Consider the following 21,201-nt stretch of genomic DNA (forward strand, 5'->3'; position numbering starts at 1 on the left):
GTCTCAATAGATAGTAAGTTCTAGGGCAGCTAGGAGACACAGAGATTAGAATGTCTCAGCTTGGAGTCAGGAAGGCCTGAATTCAAATCCAATTTCAGACACTTATTATCTGTATGACACTGGACAAGTCACTTACTCCAGGTTTTCTCAGTTTTTTCACCTGTAAAATGAGCTAGAGAAGGAAATGGCAAATTACTCCAATATTTTTGTCAAGAAAACCCCAAATGGGGTCCTGAAGACTGGACAAGCCTGAAAAGACTGAATAAGCAATGTAAATAATAAAGAGGAAAAAAATCAGTTAGTAATCATTCTCTGTTCCCATTTCCACACTAGCAGGAACTGATAGGCAAGCCTTCCAGTATTGCCTCACAGAAAAACTTCACTATAATCCCATGATCCCATTTCTTAGTAAAGCTGATATTGCCATCTGCTAGAGATGTCATTTACAGCAGGAGCATCTCCTGAAAAGGAAGCTTTATCCTTGGTGGTGGGAATGCCCCAGTCAGCATGCCTGAGGGCTAACATACATTCTCCCCACTTCCAATTCTTTCCCCCTTCCCTTCCCCCCATCTCCCCTGCTGCCAGCATTTCCTCCCCTCTACCCCTCCATCCCATCCTACATACCCTTCAGGTAACTAACAACCTTACAGCCCTGCTTCCCCTTGGAAGCTCCCTCCTGGCTCCCTGGTCAGGATAAATAAATTCCTCTCAACTTCCATCACTCCCGAGATTCCTTTTCTGGGGGCCTTACAGATTACTTGGAAATTTTGACAAGCCTCAGGGAAGCTTAACAACCTTGAAACCTCTCCTCCCCTTCCAGATGTGGACCTTTCCCCTACATTTCTGTCCCACAAACAATAATTTCAAGAACTTTATAGGGCTGACATTTTTTGAGTTCACAATCCATTTGGCAGAGAAACAGAGAAAGGGAGGAGCTTTGCGGGGCAGTTCCTAGGTCTTGGACCTTTCTTAAATCTTGTGCCTGGGTATTGCCCAGATGAGAGATTCTCACAAAGATAGATTTCACAATTTTGCTTCCCGGAGGGAGGGGTGGGGTAAGCATTTTGGGAGAATTGTTTATAAAGTGAAGACAGAAGCCAAGTTATCAGGAGCAGCTCCTATAGGTGGATGGAATGGGAAGAGATCCCTGGATCCCTTCCCATTAGCCCAGCCCTACTGGATCTTTTTCCCTAAGGCTCCCCTCGAGTCCCTCCCCTGCCCTTGGTCCAGGCTCGTGACCAGAGGCAAATGTGTTTTGAGATTGAACAGTGTGGACTAAGGAGAGATTGTGTGGACTTGGGTGAACCTCTCCTGGATTAAAGAGGGGTAGGAGAGAGGGAGAAAGGTGCCCAGGATCAACCTAGTCTGAAAATCCTACAACAGAGAGGATGTGGCCCTTCATGGTCTTCCTGCCTTCAATCCTATGCGCCAGTGCTCCAGGTGAGTCCCTTTCCCTTAATTCCTCAGGTCTGGGACAAAGGGAGGAAGGGAGGTCCACGATTCAGATACTATTTCTGAATGAGGCTGTCAGCCATCCCTTTCCCTTTTCTGCCCTTGCATGCATGTATATACGGTGTGCTGCCTCTCCTCTCTGATTCAGCCATGGAACTGTCTCGCCTCTTATCCATCCCCATGGGACCAGCCCGATACCATCACCTATGGCCCCAAGAAGCAGCGACTCTTATAAATCCACTTTAGCTAATACACACACACACACACACACACACACAGAGAGAGAGAGAGAGAGAGAGAGAGAGAGAGAGAGAGAGAGAGAGAGAGAGAGAGAGAGAGAGTCACTCACACTTAGTCCCAGACACAGCTTAACTAGGAAATTTTGGGACCTTTTACAAGCACTGCAAACTTGCTAAGGCTCTGAGCACAAAAAGTACCCTTCAGTGGAGGGGCTGGAGAGGAACCCCCAGCCTCAGCTGGTGACTAACCGACCCACTCTACTTCACATTTCCTTTGTGAACAAACTTCACAGTTAGTGGCTTCCTATTTAATTCCCCATAAACAGGAGTTAGGGTCAGGGGTTTCTTTATCCTGGTTATCCTGGGAGCCCAGGGCAGTAGTAAATGTTATAGCAAACAGTTGGATGTTTTTGTTAACTCCTCCTATTAAACTCCCCCCCACACACACACACACATGCACATACCAACTTCCACAAAAACTCTTATGTGTCCCATTAGCACTGAAAGGGAACCTAACAGAGTCTAACTTTCTCTGTTTGTAAAAGGTCTCTAACACCAGCAGCTTTGTCTAGGTGACATCTGTTTCCTTCCAGTTCAAAAATCTATGATCCTGTGAACTTAGTTTTGCATCAGAGGAAACTGAGACTGGGAAAAAAAAAAAAAAAAAAGAAGTGGAGTATTCATTACTCTTAACCGAAATTCTGAAATTGATTCTGAGCCAACAGCCCAACACTCAGAGATTTATAGATGATCTAAAGATGCAAGGGACCTTAGAAACCATCCTGGTCAACCCTCCCACTTCATAGAACTGGAAACTAGAATTAGTGTCAGAAAGGGGTGGAGAAGCTGCCCATTTTCCAACCATTAAAAAAATTTATTTTGGTTTCTCATGGCAGCTGAGGGGTCTGGGGAGCCCTGATTTTGCAGATCAGAAGGCTCTGTTCTAATGGCTCAGGATAAGGAAAAGGTAGGAAGTGTACCTTTGGTCTTCCCAGGCAAATGCTGGCCCCAGGCTAATGTCCTATCACCACCTTAACTCCCATTCTGCTCCAAAGCAGAGTTTAAGTATTTTAGGGGGGGCAAGTCTTTGAGGGAAAGAAAACTCTTGGACTTGGGGAGGTATTTCCAGAAAAGCCATGCCCTCCACTGAGGGCTCAATAACTAGTTTTCTGCTAAACTAGAAACAGAACCTCTCTGATCATCTCATGGCTTCTGGAAGCTTTTCTTCCCCCTGAGCAGCCCCACAGGGCCTCCCACTCTATCTTCACAGGGGAGCCTGCCATACTTTCAGCCTTGCTCTCCTGTCCCTTTGGTTCCAGGGCTGGGACTGTTTGATAAGCCCGGGGAGGGCAAGCATAGAAGTTTCCCAGAATCAGAGAAATAGATCCTTTAGCAAGAAGGAAGGCACTGTTTCATTTCCCCTGCTCTGGTCCTCTGATTGAAGGAAGTCCAGTCAGGATAGGGAGGAGAGGAAGGGAAGTCGAGCCCTTTCCAACATGCTGCTGATCCCAGAAGCTGCTCGCCTTTCCTAGGCATCCTGACAATCTGTCAAGGGTGTTCTGAATACCTGATACATCAGTCAGTTAAGTAACATTTAGTAAGCTTCTACTAGATAACCAGGCACTGTGTTAAACCCTGGGAGGTCAAAGAAAGTCAAAAGACACCCCTCATTTCAAGCAGCTTATAATCTCATGCAAGTCAGCCCTGAGGACACCTTTGCTTGTTTTCTAGGCTTGAGGAGAGGGAGAGGAAAAAAGTCTGAGTTCTGACAGGTACACGGTGTCCTAGGAGCCCCAGGAGACAACAGACTTCCTCCCCTCCTCCCTCTCACTGTCCTGCTGCTGGTCCCACATGGCCCATCCATAGTCATTCTCTGCCTGACCCCCAATCCTTTAGAGGAGTTCCAAGTCAGCCAGCCCTTTAGCCTCCCCTCTTTGGGGAAACTTTCCTATTCTGCCGCAGTTCCCCAATCCTGAGGCAATGTTTTAGTCACCTTGTCCTGCATGGCTTTTCACGCAGACTCAGTCACACATACAAATACACTCCTCTGCAGGCATTCCTGTGAACACATGCCCCACAAAGGGAACAGGAACCCTGTCCACCCTTGGTTTAGTGTCCCTCTCTGTGGCCCCCAGGAATAAGGTCCTCACTCAATGACTTCCAGTCCTTGACTGCCACGGAGCTGCGTCACCCATCCCACCAGCCGGACGGTCAGGAGAAGCCGATGGATGTGGAAGACTGTGCACAGCTCTGTAACCAGCTCCTAACCTGTCGGTGAGAAGGGATGGGAAGGGGGAGAGACCAGAAGGACCCCTGACTCCTTCCTCAGACCCCCGTGCCCTTCCCAGGAAGATCTGCTCCTTGTTCCCAGATGCCCTGCTCTCCCCACTCTAGCTCTGAGATGGATCTGGACTGAAGGTCTTGCTGAGCATGTCTAGGTGCCTCCTTCTCTCCTGAGCTGGTCCAGGGACCTTTAGCCTTTGGCCTCAGGCCTCCTTTATTAATTTCTTAACTCCTTAGGTCACTGTGCCTCAAACCAGGTATTCACACTCAAGGATCATAGATCATAGATTTAAAACCATCAGGGTCCTTAGAGACTACTGACTCCATTCACTTTACAGATAAGGAAACTGAAGCTCAGGGTCATACAGCTGAGTGTGTCTGATTGAAATGGTCTATATATTGCTTCAAGCTACCTTTCCCTATAGGTCGCTGAGCCTATGGAGTTCACCTATGGAGTTCACTGGACTCAGAAAGCAACTAAATTTGCTTTTGAATTGTTTTTCTTTTTCTCTTGTCTCTGCTAGACATCCAAGTCTGGCTTCTGTGTCATCCTTCCCTTCTAGCTTATGTCCATTTATTTTATACCACTTGAGTGGGACTTTCTAGGAGTTAATGATAAGGATGGGGAGAATATATATATTCAGAACCCTACACCAGAGTAAAGTCATCCCAAATGACTATGGAAGAAAATGACCCCATCCCAGATGGGGTGTTAATAATAGCAATGATTACTCCCATTTTTGTGCCATTTTAAAGTATATCTGGAGTAGGCAGGTTTGGAAGTAAGGAGATAGGTGAGATAGAGATAAGGAGGGCACTGGACAGAGGGTCCAATGGACAGAGGGTCTCACATGGCTAGCATGTTTGGAATCTCTGCAAAGAGGGGTTCCCAGCGTGGCCTTTTTATAATAGGAGACTTAGCTCGAGGGGCTTTTGGATGTAGCCCCAAAGTTGGCTCAGATCCGGGTTGGGCTGGGACAGGTCGGGATCTTCTATTGGAATCAAAGGGACCAGGATTTGTGAGTTAAAGGGCAATTTACATTATTAACTAGCAGAGGGTAGGAATCTAGAAAGGAATCTTTCCCACATCATATCCAACACTTTACTTTTAGCAACTCTGATATAGGTAGTGCATTTTTATTATCCCCATTTTACATATAAGTAAACTTAGTTGGAAGAGATTAGTGACTTGCCCAGAATCACACAGCCAGTAAGTGTTTGAGGCTGGATTTGAACTCAAGTTGTTCTACTTCTAGCCTAGCACCCTACCCACTGGTCCACTAAACTACCTAGAGGTTAAATGAGGCTACATGACAGATTTACTAAATGTCTGTATCTGGATTAAAATTCATTTCTTCTTGAGTCACAGGATAGTACTCTATCCACTGGACCACATAGCTGCCTACTCCAAGTTTACTAATTACATTTTATCACTCAAATGTCATTTGATACAACAATCAATGAACTTCCAAAATTCACAAGAGAAATCCCATTTTGATACTAGCTTTCATCCCATAAAAGCTAAAAGTTCTAGGTGGTTAGCCACTGAGTACCCTAAAGGAGTTTGGCCTCCCATTTTATAATAGCTTTTTATTTTTCATGCAAAAATAGTTTTCAGTATTCACCCTTGTAAAATCTTGTGGCCAAAATTTTTCTATCTCCCTTCCTACTTCTTTTCTTCCATAGATAGCAAGTGCTCCAATATAGGTTAAATATGTGCAATTCTTTTAAACATATTTCCACATTTATCATGCCGCTCAAGAAAAATCAGATCAAAAAAGAAAAAAATGAGAAAGAAAAAAACAAACAAGCAAACAACAAAAGGTGAAAATACTCTGTTATGATCCACATTTAGTCCCCATAGTTTTCTTACTGTATCTAGATGGCTCTCTCTATCCCAAGTCTATTGGAATTGCCTTGAATTACCTTATTGTTGAAAAGAGCTAAGTGTATCACTGTTGATCATCACATAATCTGCTTGTTGCTGTGTACAATGTTCTCTTGATTCTACTCATTTCACTTAGTTTTAGTTCATGTAAGTCTCTCTAAGTCTTTCTGAAATCATCCTGCTGATTGATTCTAGGATGTCAGGGCAGTTTTCTTTGACTGCTGATCATTTCTTATAGATGGACATCCCCATCTGATGAACTTCCATTCAGTTTTCCTTGATACTACAAAAAGATCAGCCTCACATTTTAAAATTCCTTTTTTCAGAGCTTCTACCCCTTTCCTCCCACTCAGTCCATATGCATAACCCATTCCATACTAATCATATCCCTCACCATAGTCCTATATCTCTGGATTTAGCGTTAAAACTATAAAAACCAGAGGAAATAACTTCCAACATGGGGCAAATGAAAGAAGAAAGACCCTAGATTCAGATACTAGTTCAAAGAAATATGAGTAAAGCTTAAAGAGCTACCCTTTTCCTCCAGGATGTAAGTTTAGGTTCCAGGGACTTAGTACAGGGCTGTTTCTTTTTCTCTCCCTTGGAGGGTCTTTTGCCCCAAGTCCATGGGCTGGACTGGAAGTAGAAGTTCTAGGAATCTGTCCCCAAAGTCCTAGATTTATATATTAGAAGAGGGAAGGAAAGTTTCCAAGGCCCTCAATCTGATGATTTGGGATCATACCCCCAGGGCTTTCCACTACATCCCAAGGCACCAGGGATGCCAGCTGTTGTCCTGGACCCAAAACTCTGCCCAGGCCCAGCTCTACAAGAATGTACAGTATGACCTCTACCAGAAGAAAGGTGAGTCCAGCTTGGGGACAAGGGCTGGAAGAAAGCATTAGCAGCTTGGTAGTAGGGGAGATATACTTCTCAAAACAGCTAACTTCCTAGAAGTCAGGATGAAATAACAAAAACTCACTAGAGGACAGTGGTCTTGGGGATAGTTGCTGTAAATAGGGTTCACCTAGACAGAAGAAAATCAGGAATTGTTGGTGGGCAGTGATTTATTACCCATCTCTGGGTGTCCTTGGATGCTTCACCCCAGACTTCTTTCCCCAAAGAGCTGGTTACATACTTTGCACCTCATCCTGAATCACAGAGCCTTTAATTAATCTTATAAAGCATTTTAAGGTCTCAGCTACTTTTGAGGAGCTGTCCTTGGTGCTGGGGAACAAAAATGTTTTTAAATGGCATTGTCTTTACACTCTAAGAGTTGATAGCCTAATGGAGGTGGAGGACAGAGGAAAACCTGACTTATGAGGTAATGTGTTACAGTGAAAAGAAAGCCTGGGTTCAAATCCCATTTTACTTATTCTCTCATTTCTTCATCTGTAAAATGAGAGAGTTGGACTAAATGGCCTTCGAGGCCCCTGCCTGATCTGCAGCCATGATCCTGTATACAACAATAACCCTAGTACAAAGGAGATTGACATAAAGGCTAAGGAGAAGAGAGAACACTTTCAGGAGGGAAAGGGAGAAGTGTTAAGGGAGGCTTCCTGGAGGAGCTAGCCATTCACATAGGTCCTGAAGGAAGGATGGGACTTCAGCAGAAAAGAGCAGGGGGAATTAGGAAAGGAAGTCCATTCCAGACAAGGAGGGCAGTGTGAGGACCACCTGGATGTGGGGTGCAACAGAGTAAGGTAATAACAGGGCAGCATAGGAGTGATCCATTTTGACTTGAGTGGATAAAGGGGAACAGTATGGCCAGGCTGAATAGGGAGTTTGGAGCCTGATTGCCTGGGACCTCATCTAGCCTATTGGGGCCAGACCTCTGAGACTATTTGGTCTTGGGCTGATGGGGTATCTTCCACAGATTACGTGCGGGATTGCATCGTGAACAACGGGATCAGTTACCGGGGCACTGTTGGGATCACTGCTGAGGGCCTCTCCTGCCAACACTGGAACCACAAGTTCCCGACAGACCACAAGTTTGAGCTATTCTGGGCATTGGGCTGGGGAAAAGGGAGAAGGAGAGACTCAGGGCAAGAGGCTGTTATTTCCCCACTCCCCTAAAGGCCAGACCCAGAATTCAAGGATAAAGCTGTGCAGGTCCCATTCCTTAAGAAAAGGCATCTATAAATATTCCCTGATCAGACAGAAAGAATAAAGCCAGGACTGGGGAAGGGGAGCAAAGTGGACTTCAGAGAAGTTAGGAAATCTGGCAAGTTCTCAGGAAAAGAATCCTTCTTGCTCCCTGGTGTGATGCCCCCATGCCTGAACTGTGTCCATGATGACCAACACAGGATTTCCACTGGGATTACATAAAAATCCTGCTAAGCAGAACATGTTTAATCTTTCTCCCCTATAATAGATCTTCAGACACTTGAGGGTCACGATCGTATTCCCCCCCTTCCCTCCTCAGGTACATTCCAACTCTCCAAAATGGGCTGGAAAATAACTACTGCCGTAACCCTGACAACGACCAGCAGGGCCCCTGGTGCTACACCACCAACCCCAACGTCCGCTTTCAGACGTGTGGTATCAAGAATTGTCAGGAGGGTGAGTCCCAGGTACTTTTCTTCCTCCTGCTCCCCATGCCAGGCCAGAGCATCTGGGAGGAGGGGCGCCTTCCTCCCTTTCCACCCCCCTAAGATGTAACAGATCCTCTCACAGCATCCACAATGGCCTGGAATGGCCATCATTAAAGTAAAAGCAATGATTCTGGATACAACCTCTCCCACTGTCCTGGAAAACTCTAGGGCACACCTTGAGAAAATAGATATCACTCAAGACTCTTAATCCCTCAGGGACAAACTCTGGTACATGGCAAAGACCACTCGACTTGGAGGTCAAAGATCTGAGTTCAAATCCTGTCCCTGCCATTTAGTAGCTTCAGGACCTTGGTGTGGTCATTTAACCCAGTGCCCTCCAACAGATCTTTGAGATTTAAAATTGCTGACTAGGGGGAGGGGGGTTGCTACCATATACACAAGTCCTGATGGTCCAGTCCTGGCACTATCTGCCCCTCAGAATGGATGGCATGAAAACCCTATAGAAACAGAGGAGTCATTCTAGTGCTGTGACCCTGTCCCCACAGCTACCTGCTTCACCTGTAATGGGGAGGATTATCGAGGTTCTGTAGATTACACAGAGTCCGGCAAAGAGTGTCAGCGCTGGGACCTCCAGTACCCTCACAAGCATCCCTACAAGCCCAGCAAGTACGACTCTGGACTGGAAGGGGATAGGAGGCTCTTCTTGGGCAATTCAGGGGCAGGGAGCAGGGGGGCCAATGCCCAGGATTCGCAGGTGGGTATGGATGGATGGAAGGGGGCCGCTTGAGATCCTGGGGAAGCTTAGGGTCATTGACACCACTAGCAGGCTCCCCCTTTCTCTCTCTCCTTCCTCCCATCTCTACAGGAAGATGGGGAGAATAGCAAGATTCAAGGGGCCCATTCACTCTTTGCTCTACTTCCCTGGAGGAGAGGGTGGTGGTCCTAAAGTGACACTTCTCCTGCCCCAGATATCCAGATAAAAACCTGGACGACAACTACTGTCGAAACCCGGACCACTCAGAGCGCCCCTGGTGTTACACCACAGACCCACTGCGGGAGCGAGAATTCTGCAGCATCCCCAGATGCCGTGAGCAAGCGGGGCGTAGAAGGGGGAATCCAGCCGGGGGGAAGGCCGGGTTATACCTCCCTGCATCTCCTGCCTGCCTGCCTTAGAGCCGAGGAGCTAAAATGGAGAAGGGGGCTTGGAACTTTAGAAGTCCAGGCACAGAATTTAGAAATGCAAGGTGGATTCAAGTTCGTGTGGGAGAAGCAGGGACCCCGAGAGAGGAAAGAACTTGCTCAAGACCACCCAGATAGTAGTGGCAGGACACAGGAATGGAGGTTTTCTGATCTAAGTTCCACACTCCTTTCAAAGACACTGCAAGGCTTCCCATCAGGCAGAATGGGGTAAGGGGAAGGCAGGTCGTCACTAAGGGAGGGCTGTCCCCAGGAGGCCTGGCCCTAGGCTAAGGGAACCGTCAGGAGGATATTCAGAGGAGATGCCTAAGACTTTCTTGGGATGACTGGGGTCTAGGTCCTGGGGATGGGGTCTAGGTCTCACTCTAAATCCTTGTGTCTATTCAGCATCCACACGGCAGCAGCCGCCATCACTCAAGCACACCACCTACAACTGCTTCAAGGGGAAGGGGGAAAACTATCGAGGAACAGCCAACACCACAGCCACAGGGATTCCCTGCCAGCGCTGGGATGCCCAGAGCCCTCACCAACATCACTTCTTGCCTGAGAACTATGAATGCAAGTGAGTCCTGAAAAAGAAGGAGAGAGAAGCAGGAAGAGAGTCAGACCCAGAGAGATAGTGATGGAGAGAGAGGCAGAGGCTGGCAAAGAGGAGAGAAATAGAACACACAGAGAGAGAAAGAGACAAAGATATGGAGAGAGAGAAAAAGAGGAGAAAAACAGAACATACACACAGAAAGAGAAAGAGACAAAAAGACATGGAGAGAGAGAAAAAGAGGAGAAAAACAGAACAGAGAGAGAGAAAGAGACAAAGACATGGAGAGAGAGAAAGAGGAGAAAAACAGTACAGAGAGAGAGAAAGAGACAAAGACATGGAGAGAGGAAAAAAGAGGAGAAAAACAGAACAGAGAGAGACAAAGAGATAAAGACATGGAGAGAGGAAAAAAGAGGAGAAAAACAGAACAGAGAGAGACAAAGAGATAAAGACATGGAGAGAGGAAAAAAGAGGAGAAAAACAACAGAGAAAGAGACAGACATGGAGAGAGAAAAAGAGGAGAAAAACAGAACAGAGAGAGAGAAAGAGACAGACACAGACAGAAAAAAGAGAAAAACAGAACAGAGAGAGAAAGAGACAAAGACAAGAAAAAGAGGAAAAAACAGAACAAAGAGAAAGAGACAAAGACATGGAGAGAGGAAAAAAGAGAGAAAAACAGAACAGAGAGAGTCAGAAATAGAGGCAAAGACACGGAAAGAAAAAAAAGAGGACAGAAACAGAACACACAGAGAGAGACAGAAAGAGACAAAGACACAGAGAAAGACAAAGAAGGATAAGACAGAGAGACTCTTGTGTGTGTGTGTGACTCATGTCTGCGTTCTCCAAACAAGAAGTGAGCAGTCCAGACACTGAGCTCTCCTTCATTATGTTGCATCATTAATCCCTTTATCCATTACTCCCCACTTACTACATTCCATGCAGTAGTTTTCCCAAAACTTTCTTCAAGCCCCCAAATCTATTCCAAGGTGACATCGCTCTATAGATGAACTTCCCTCCATAGATGAACTTCCTTCCTAATTTACTGAGAAGGATGAGGCTCCCTGGCATGGCAACATAGGACTTAGAGCTGGCAAGGACCATAGGAAGAGCAAGTCTATAAATTGAAGATCCAGAGACAGGGAGCAAAGACCTTGCCCAAATCTCCTGGGCAGTAAATGGCTACATGTCTGGCTCTGAACCCAGCACTTTTGCTGCTCCTCCATGTTTTATGGAAGTACCCTTAGTACCTCTCTTCCATTCCTCACTCTCTCTCTAATTTCTCTATGTGCTCAATGGCTTTTTCCCTCTGTCATTCTCAAAGGAAAAAGTAACCCTCTTCTTTGCTTCTACAGATGTCCCTCTTGCCTATCTCCTCTTGGGCTTCTCTTTTTCTGTTGGTTCTTGCCCTACTGCTTAAAAACATACATTATCCTTCACATGTTCAAAATCCCTTCCATCCTTTTGTATTCTCAAACTATATTCTCCCCTTTATTGACTTTGGCCAAGCATTTGTTAAGTACCTGGGATTGGAGAGATGAAGAAGCAAAAATTTCTTTCTGGATAAGATCCTGGGATGAACTTTGGGCTCCCCCTCACTCTGTCTCACCCCAGTGGGCTCTAAAATTTAAGGGATGCTGGGAGCATCCCTTCTTCAGCAAATAGAAACAAATTAATTTGATGTGCAGAGAGCAAGAATAATCAGGAAGTGACCAAATGGCCTGTTTCCTTCCCTGACCCAACTCTACCCTGCCCCCTTCCCCAACAGTGCCTTCTTAGTAATGCCTTTTAGTATCTCAGATCTCTTTCTTCTCTCCCTTCTGTATAAGGGACACAGCGATCTGTATAAGGGATCTAGTGTTCTGAGCTCTGAGTTCTCCTCTATCCCCTCCACAAGAACTGTCTTTAAAAAGTGATCTGACAAAGGATATGAACAGACAATTTTCAGATGAGGAAATTAAATTCATCTATAGTTACATGAAAAAATGCTCTAAATCACTATTGATTAGAGAAATGCAGAGAATAATTCTGAAATGTCATTTCACATCTAATCAAATTAGCTAAGATAAAAGGAAAAGATAATGACAAATATTGGAATGTGGGAAAACTGGAGCATCATTGGTGGAGCTGTGAAATAATCCAGCCATTCTGGAAAGCAATTTGGAAATGTACTCAAAGGACTATTAAACTGTGCAAGCCCTTTGAGGCTCTACTGGGTATATATCCTAAAGAGGTCACGAAAAAAGGGAAAGGACCCACTTATGCAAAAATGTAGCACTTCTTTTTGTGATGGCAAATAATTGGAAAATGAGATGTTTATCAATTGAGGAATGGCTGGATTAATTATGGTATATGAAAGTAATGGGATATTATTGTTCTATAAAAATCATGCATAGGCAGATTTGGAAAGATTTACAACTGATGTTGAGCAAAAATGCAAAGCAGGAAAATATTGCTCACAGCAACAGCAAGATTGGGTGATGATCAACTATAATAAATGTGGTTCTCCTCAGAAGTTCAGTGGTCCAAGGCAATCCCAATAAACTTTGGATGGAAAAGACCATCCCCATCTAGAGAGAACTATGGAAGCTGAATGTAAATCAACACATGCTATGTTCACTTTTTTATCTTGTGTTTTTTTGGTCATAGTTTTCCCCTTTTGTTCTGATTTTCTCTCCCCAAATATTTCATATGAAAATATATAAAGTGAACATACATGTATCATGAAAAATTGTTGTTTTACATGTAACTGGGGGAAAATATATATATATATATATATATATATATATATATATATATATATATATATATATATATTTAAATAGTTGATCTGAAGATGCCTTTTAAGTCTCTTGCCCTGGGTTAAGAATTACTATTTATTCCATCCCCAGGGACTTACGGGAAAATTTCTGTCGGAACCCAGATGGTTCAGAGGCCCCTTGGTGCTTTACTTCTCGGTCTAGCATGCGTGTGGCCTACTGTTTCCATATCAAGCGCTGTACTGATGACATCAAGGTAGAAGGTGAGGGTGGGGAGTGGGAGACTGGGAAGCAGGGCTTGGGTTTGGCCTGAAGACCCAAAGTACCCTTTGTTCCTGTCCTTCCCCTTAAACCTCTCTCACCATGGTCACTTGGAGGGCAGTGACCTTCTCTGCTTTGCCTTGGTTCCGCAGACTGTTATTATGAAAATGGGGAGCAGTACCGGGGTTCTGTCAGTAAGACCCGGAAGGGAATTATCTGCCAGCATTGGTCCCAGAAGACTCCTCACAAGCCTCAGTGAGTCTTGAGGGGGTAGGAAGGGGTTTTTAGGGGAGAGGGAAGGAAGGAAATCATTTCTGGTTTCCTCCAAACTTCAGTCCCTAGCTCTTCAAGTCTACCCTGCTTAACTTCAGTCCTTACCTTGGGACCCTCTGTCTATTCTTTCCCAAACCCTGCCCATGACTCTTAAAGACTGAAGGATCAAAGATGGTGATGAAAGTCTCTCAGATGAAGAGAGCTCTGGAGGCAAAGGTGGGATGGGGGAGGCTCCAAGGGGTTGAAAGGCTGATTCGGAACTTCCAGCTCTTCAACCCTCTCCACCACTCTCCTCTAAAGGTTCACGCCGATCACTGATCCACAGCTAGAAGAGAATTTCTGTAGGAACCCAGATGGAGACAGATATGGTCCTTGGTGCTACACTATGGACCCTGGAACCCCATTTGACTACTGTGCCCTCAAGCCCTGCAGTGAGTCCCCATACCCCATCCTGTCCTCAAACAGACCATCCCGCTGTTTGTTGGTTTGCAAGGACCAAGATTTTTACACATGAATCAACCATCAAGCATTTTACTGAGCTTTGTGCCCAAGAAACATGTTTAAAACCTGGTTCCTGCCCTCACAAAATTTATAATCTAGCAGGGAAAAAGAAGACTCCCATCTGGAGATGAGATAAAAAACAGGGTTTAGATCTGGAAGAGATCCTCAAGGATAATGTTTTTGGTTTTTAGGTGAGAAAATTGAATTCGGATTCAAACCAAATTCTCTGATTAATCTAGCCCTGTCCACTATCCAAACTGCCTTTCAAGGGCTAGATTCTCTCCCAAGGAGGAATAGACCACTGGGAGATCACTTCAGAAGAGATTACTTCCACAGGAAGAGATCACTGTGGCTGTGGTGGGATGGGGTGGAGTGGGATGGGATGGGGGAAAGCGTCACTGCCTGGACTCCCCCTCAGCTTGGGTTTTTCACTATCTTTAGAGAAGAATTCGACCTAGACATTGCTTTTGGGATTCACTTCTTGTCTCACCTTTATTCTTTCAGGTAGTGACCCAAACACATCCATCCTGGCGACCTCAGGTAACCTAGGGCCTGCCCACCTGCCAACTCCCCCTGCTTTTTGCAGCCCCAATGTGCTCCCCATACTTGCCTCTTCCCTAACCCTTAATCCCTCTTTGCCTCCGGTACTCTGAGGGCACACAGGACTCCCCTTCTCCCCATCCCCAGCTCCTTTTTCTCTCTCCCCCTGCCTCCAGACCCAGTGATCTTTGAGGAGTGTGGCAAGAGGGAGGAACGTAAATCGAACAAGTTACGGATCGTGGGGGGACTGCCTGGCAATTCGCCCTGGACAGTCAGCCTGAGGAACCGGTGGGTCCCTCCCCCGCAGGCTGGAGTCTGTCTGTCATGGCCCAGCTCTGGTCTGTCCTTCGGCACCTTCCCTGTAGCTTGCAGGGTGAGAGCTGCCTGGGATGCTCAGGGGTTTCCCGTGTCAGAGTGGGGCTTGAAACCAGCCCTGCTGCTTTTGAGGTGCTGTGGATGTCTATTAATTGCCACTGATTACGGGCCAGGGCCTGTACCTTCAGGACCGCTGGTTCATCATAGCATGCTGCCTTTTTCACAAAGGCAGGTTCGGCCCCCGTCATCGCCTCTGACCCTTGCAGGAGGGGCTCTCGGGGAAATGGTCCCGAACACTGTGTGGGGTGGGGAGCTCTGCCACCCCCATCCTGACCCCCCTTACTGCACCCTCCCTTACTGTATCCTAGGCAGGGCCAGCACTTCTGCGGGGGGTCCCTGGTGAAGGACCAGTGGGTGGTCTCGGCTCTCCAGTGCTTCTCCTCCTGGTAAGAGACCTTGTCCACTTCTCAGTGAATCGCAGGGTACCTGCGTGAGGGCCAGCCACCTCTGCTCCCTTGGTCCAACCTGCCTGAGTCTCTGTGAGCCAGGTGCACAGTAATTGCCCCTTCCTGGGCCTACGTGACCTATTCTCTGAGCTAACTCCCAGCTGCTTTCTCCCCTTCACAATGACCCATTTCTTCCTCACCTCCCTCATCAGACTTGGAAGTTCCCTGGGAAAAGGGGGGGAAGAGGGACAGTCTAGTCTGGCTGCAGGAACTCAGGGAGGATCCGATTGCTCTGCTCCAGCCACAGCTCCCTCGTGGGCTACGAGGCCTGGCTGGGCACCCTTTTCAAGGACCCTCAGCCCAGCGATCCTGGACTACAAAAGATTCCCCTGATGCAGATGGTGTGTGGTCCTCCGGGCTCCCAGCTCGTCATGATCAAACTAGAAAGGTACTTGGATGGGTGGCGGATTGTGGGCCTTCCAGCCACAGTGGGAGGGTGAGCACAGGCCGGTCCCCCCGGGCCCGGCTCCTCGGTCAGATTCTGGTCATGATGGGAACTGGGGACCTGCTTTGTTTTTCCTCAGTGGGGTTAAGTAGTTTGCTAAGGAAGATGACTACATGGGATTGTGGGTAAAATGTCCCACTTCTCTCCAGGGAGGAGAGAAGTTGGGGTCTCAGGCCTTAAATCTCAGACTTCATCTCCCTAAAGCTAAGTTATGGAAGATTAGCCTTTGGTTTTATCTTTTTACTCCATTTTTTCCCTTTTTTACACATCAACTTCTTTTTCCTTCCTATTGTTGCTAAACACTTGAGATTACAAGAATGTTTTCTTAAGTGTATTCACAAAATTAATGAGACTATGTCCATTGAGCAGGATGAAGGAACTTAAGAAATTAAAATGGGGAAGAGGCACAGGGATTTGCCCAGTCCTAAACTAATCAGCATTTTATCTGGCTTTTGCACCCCAGGCACAGTATAGATGAACTTCATTTTCTCTGGGTTCAAGTGTCTGAAACTCTTCTGACCCTGGTATAATACTCCCATCAATCCCCAAGTAATTTTTGAAATATGGTCAGCTAGCTTGATTTTATTGATCCATTTGATCACCCCAGAGGAACCCCAAAGGGGAATCTGAGAACACTGAGTTGTGTGTCCTGCCCACATTTCTTTGAAATCATTTCGCTCACTACTATTCCCCTCCCAAGAGACAACCAAGAAAATTCAAAATAAATGCAATTTTTCTATTCCCTTAAAAATAAGAATAATTTAGAGCAATACTCAGATCACCCCAAGTTAATGAAAAGTAAAGGAACCTGGAACTGGAGTTGTATATGGAAAATAATCTGTTTACAAAGGTGCTGGCCATCACCATCATTATTTGGGTGAGTCCAGATCTGTGATTTCACCTGTTTCCATTGTGGACAGTTCCCACTCACTGGATATGCATCTGTACCAATGAAGATCTGCCAACCTGTGTGTAATTTATAATCTTAGAGAGCTTTCAGGAACACAAAGATTAGGGGGCTTGTCTGTGTTCAGTTAATATGTGCTAAGGAAAAGGTCTTTCTGGTCTGATGTCTACTGTGTTGTGCTGCTTCAACAAACACTGGCCCGGGCACTGTGCGACAAGACAAGTTTAAAACAGTCTTTTCATTCTATCCATATATATATATATATATATATGTTTAAATATAAGTATATCCAGAGTACATGTCAAATGAATATAAGGTAATTAGGAGGAGGGAAAGAGAGGTCACTACAAGATGGGAAATTGGAAAAAACTTCATGGAGATGGTGCTTGCGCTGAGGTTTGCAAGTTTTTAAAACTCAGGCTGAGGAAAGAATGGGGAATGTCCATTGCAAAAACTGGCAGATTGGAGATGGAGGATGTGCAAGAATAGTGCCCTCACTGGTTTGGCTGAGCATGGTAGAGAGATGAGCATGTAATAGGCCTGGAAAGGTAGGTGGGAACAGGTCATAGAGGGCCTGGAGACAATGGGGAGCCATCTGTATGGGAGGACAGAGGGGTCAGATCAGCGGCTTGAGGAGAATGGCTAGAAGCAGAGACTCGAGGCAGGGAGAGAAGGCTCCTGAAAAGCCCAGGTGAGAGAGGATGAGGGCCCGAAGGGGCCAAAGGGGAGAGATGCAGGAGGAGCAATTACAAGACTGGGCAGCCGGCTAGAGAGTGGAGAGTGAGGATAAGGGGCTGAACCTTGGTGACTGGAATGACAGTGATGGCGCTGACAGAAATGGGAAAATTCAAGAGACAGGACTGGGGAGGAAGACGAGTTCTATTTTGGGCACACTGATTCTGGGATACCTCTGGGACATTAGGCAGTGCGAGAAGTGGGACTGGACCTCTGGAGAGACAGGCTGTCTCTGTCCTAAAAATAAGCATTTGTAAAGTGTCGTCTGTGCCTCATAACCGCCTTGTGAGGCGAGGACTCATTATTCTCATTCTCCACTTTTTCCCTCATTTTCTCCTCCCTTTCACGGATGAGGAAACCTTTGCTCAGAGAAGTGACTTGCCTGAAGCTGCCCCAGCTAGCTAGCGAGCATTGGAGGAGGCATTGGGACCCAGACCTCCCCACTCACGAGTCCTGACACTGTCCCCAGGGTCACCTCGCTTTCTGCTCCCCTAGCCACAGTGTGATGTTTCCCCTCTTCCCCCCTCCCCCCCAGTGCAGGAGCTGAGGTGCCCCTGAATGTTCCTGCACCAGGACTATTTGTTGGCCCTGGGTTTTTTCCTCTTGTGTGCTCTCTCTGCAGACCCGCAGTGCTTAACAGCCGTGTGGCCCTAATTTGCCTGCCCCCTGAAAACTACGTGGTGCCAAGTAAAACCGAGTGCGAGATTGCTGGATGGGGAGAGACCAATGGTAAAGAACGTGATGGTCCCAGAGGGCACCTTAACCCTTATCTCCCTCCATTAATTAATACTCCCCTTCAGAGACCCCTCTTTGATTGGATCTCCTTCCTCCTGCTGCTGTCTAAATGCCAGCATTGCCCAAGGATCATTACTTTGTCTCCTGCTTTTCTCTACTTTCTATATGTTGTCAAACTCATCTGCCTTAATGAATTCAATAACCATCTGTGTGTAGATGACTTTCAAATCTCTTCCGAGCTCCATCTGCCTCCGGGTCCACTTAGATGTCCCACTGGCTCCTCAAACTCAACAAATCCCGAGCCAAAAACTCATCTCTTCCCCAAAGCAGCCTCTCCTCCTGCCTTCCCCGACTCTGTTAGTGATACCCATTTCCCCCATCTCTCAATCTCAAAAGATTTCAGCTGGCCCTATTCCAACCAGAGTTGGTCATTTACCAAGGTCAAGAGTTTTCTTTTTCATCTCTCATATCCTTGCCCTTCCCTCCATTTTCACTGCTACCACCTTAGTAAAGAGATTCATCCCCTTTTCTGGATTATTACAATATCCCTTAATTATTTCGATTCAATTCAACAAGCCTACTATGAGAAGGACACTGCTTCAGCCCCCTCCTCTACCTCAGATAGAATTTTGAAATTACTTCTTTGGGCACAAACATCCTCCACTCAAAAATCTTATCTGCGTCCCTTTCCCTCTCTCCTCCTACATAAAAGTGACGTTTCAAACTCCTTGGCCTAACTTAGCATTCAGGGTCCTGCGGGATCTGGCCCCTCCTATTTCTTTCTCCAAACGTGCCTTGTATCATTCTCCCTCACACCTTGCTTAACAGGGATCTCTGGAGATGGAATTCTCCCCTCCCTCATTGGTAGGACTTAGGTCCTACCCATGCTTTGTTCATTTACCTTCCCACATGGGGGAGCAGGATGGTACAGTGGAAAGATTACTTCTGGATCCCTCCTAACAAGGAAAAGAACAGGCAAACAGGTTATCTCAGGTTATCCAGTTAATCCAAGTCTATGATTTTTTTGAGTTCCCAAGCTGGAGGTCATTTTCTTTTTTTCTTTAAATTTTTTTTTTCATTGACCAAAAATCTATTTCCTTTCTTTTACTTCTCCTGTCTCATCGGTAAAATGTCATCAATATGCTTAGTCAAGCAGAGAAAATTCCCACATTGGCCAAATCCCCAAAATGTTTCTCACCCAGAAGTCTGTCACCACTGTCAAGAAGAGAACAGAATGAGTCATCCATGCTCTAGAACAGAGGTCCTCAAACTTTTTAAATAGGGGCCAGTTCACTGTCCCTCAGACTGTTGGAGGGCTGGACTATAGTAAAAACAAAAACTTTGTTTTGTGGGCCTTTAAATAAAGAAACTTCATAGCCCTGGGTGAGGGGGATAAACATCCTCAGCTGCTGCATCCTGCGGCCATAGTTTGAGGACCCCTGCGAGTCTAGAACATAGGTGATCACAGCTCTTAATTCTTCTAAAGTTGTCTATCTTTACCATACTGCTAATGGATAAATTGTTCTGGTTCTTACTTCCCTCTGCAGCATTTCATATTATCTTCCCAATTTTCTCTGAAGCTGTCCCTTCCATCACACATAACGGTATTCCATTACATTCATATGCCATAATCTGTTCAGTCATTGCATAGTTGATGGGCGTGCCTTTAATTTCCACTGCTTTGCCTCCATAGAGAGCTGCTGGGAATATTTTTGTGTCTGGGTCCTTCCTTTCCCTCTTCCATTGATCTCTGTGGAGTTCAGGCCGAGTGGTGATTTTGCTGGTTTCAAAGGCATAGATGCTTTCCTAGCACGCCTAACTGGTTCCTTCTCCTTCTGTTCTGCTCGGAGGCGGGGAGGCTGGCGGGGTGCGGCCTTTCATTGGCTGGGTGGCGGAAGGTATGAGACCACCCTATTTTTCCCTAGGAACTGGCAATGAAACCGTCTTGAATGTTGCCAAGCTTCACGTCATCACCAACGAGGAATGTAACATCAAGCATCGGGGCAAGGTGAAAAAGAACGAGTTATGCACTAGGAGCCCAATGGTCCCCGTAGGGGCCTGTGAGGTACGGCGAGATGGGGGGGCTGGGAGAAGCAGGGAGGTGGCAAGGTAGAGAGGGCTGCCCTACTGCCCTAGATATCATACCCCTGGGTGTATTGACAGCTGAGTGCCAAGCAATGACGCTTATGTCTGGGAAGGATCTTATCCCATAGGTCCTTTTCTGAGGCATGAAAAGAGGGAAGGAGAGTTAGCTTGAGCCCCTCCATGGTCCCCTGCATCCCACTCAGGCTCCCCACATTGGGGCCCAAGGACTCTGGAGCTTTGGAGTACCTTAAAAGGCTGCCTAGTTCAACTGCCTTGCTTTACAGAGGAGGAAGGTAAAGATCTGAGAGGTTGTGACCAGCCTAGTTACCAGGGCTCTGAAGCACCTCCAAGCATGGCACTGTGCATGACTTCAGTGTCTCAGGGAAGAGGCTGCGGTCTTCTTGTCCCTTTGTTGGTTCAAGGGTTCACTTGTGCCATTCCTTCTCCTTCCAGGGGGACTATGGAGGCCCACTGGCCTGCTACACCTATGACTGCTGGGTTTTGGAGGGAATCATAATCCCAAATCGTGTCTGTGCCCGCCCCGGATGGCCAGCTATCTTTGTGCGGGTCTCTAAGTATGCTGACTGGATAAACAAAGTCATAAAGCTGAGCTGAGGGAGGCAAAGAACGCTCCTTTCTCCAGGGGCGCCCATGCTGGCCTTTTTATCTCTACCCATTTTGGGGCTCTCACTGGTCCTTCTCTAGGACTGGGAGATGCAGCTCTGGCCCGCCTTCTTCAGGAGATCTTTCCTGGGGATTCCCCCAAGTAAGGCCTCCCCCTAAGGGTCTCTTCCACCAACTCGGCATTCACGTTCTAAGTCATCTGTGCTGTCTGCCCCATCCTAAGGGAAGCTCCACGAGAGGGGTGGGGATGGGGGGCAGTTGTGCTCTCACTTTGTATCTGCTGGCTTAAGACAATGCCCATCACAGAGGAAGCACTTAATAAAATGCTCACTGAAAACCTGTGCATGCTCTCATTGTCAAGGCTAGGTGATG

At 46.5% G+C, this 21,201-nt stretch overlaps 1 protein-coding gene across 1 annotated transcript; it reads left to right on the top strand.

The window, feature by feature from the left end:
• The first annotated feature begins 1,114 nt into the window (after positions 1–1,114).
• On the top strand, positions 1,115–21,166 carry MST1 (macrophage stimulating 1). The gene is made up of 18 exons (XM_051986516.1): positions 1,115–1,440; positions 3,827–3,965; positions 6,611–6,723; positions 7,736–7,850; positions 8,285–8,421; positions 8,960–9,080; positions 9,383–9,501; positions 9,999–10,173; positions 13,035–13,165; positions 13,316–13,418; positions 13,737–13,867; positions 14,442–14,477; positions 14,654–14,765; positions 15,161–15,238; positions 15,540–15,686; positions 18,008–18,114; positions 20,046–20,185; positions 20,659–21,166. The coding sequence occupies exons 1-18, from the start codon at positions 1,389–1,391 to the stop codon at positions 20,818–20,820; spliced, it is 2,118 nt and encodes a 705-aa protein (XP_051842476.1). The 5' UTR covers positions 1,115–1,388; the 3' UTR covers positions 20,821–21,166.
• The last annotated feature ends 35 nt before the right edge of the window (positions 21,167–21,201 follow it).

Source organism: Antechinus flavipes, chromosome 1, assembly GCF_016432865.1.
Source record: "Antechinus flavipes isolate AdamAnt ecotype Samford, QLD, Australia chromosome 1, AdamAnt_v2, whole genome shotgun sequence".
Classification (NCBI taxonomy): Eukaryota; Metazoa; Chordata; class Mammalia; order Dasyuromorphia; family Dasyuridae; genus Antechinus; species Antechinus flavipes.

What these genes read in the sequence shown, in the direction of transcription:
- MST1 (XM_051986516.1), top strand. Translation starts at nt 1,389, where the DNA reads ATGTGGCCCTTCATGGTCTTCCTGCCTTCAATCCTATGCGCCAGTGCT. An exon ending in AACCAGCTCCTAACCTGTCG is followed by an intron (nt 3,966 to 6,610) that starts GTGAGAAGGGAT and finishes TCATACCCCCAG; the next exon opens with GGCTTTCCACTACATCCCAA. An exon ending in CCTGAGAACTATGAATGCAA is followed by an intron (nt 10,174 to 13,034) that starts GTGAGTCCTGAA and finishes TTCCATCCCCAG; the next exon opens with GGACTTACGGGAAAATTTCT.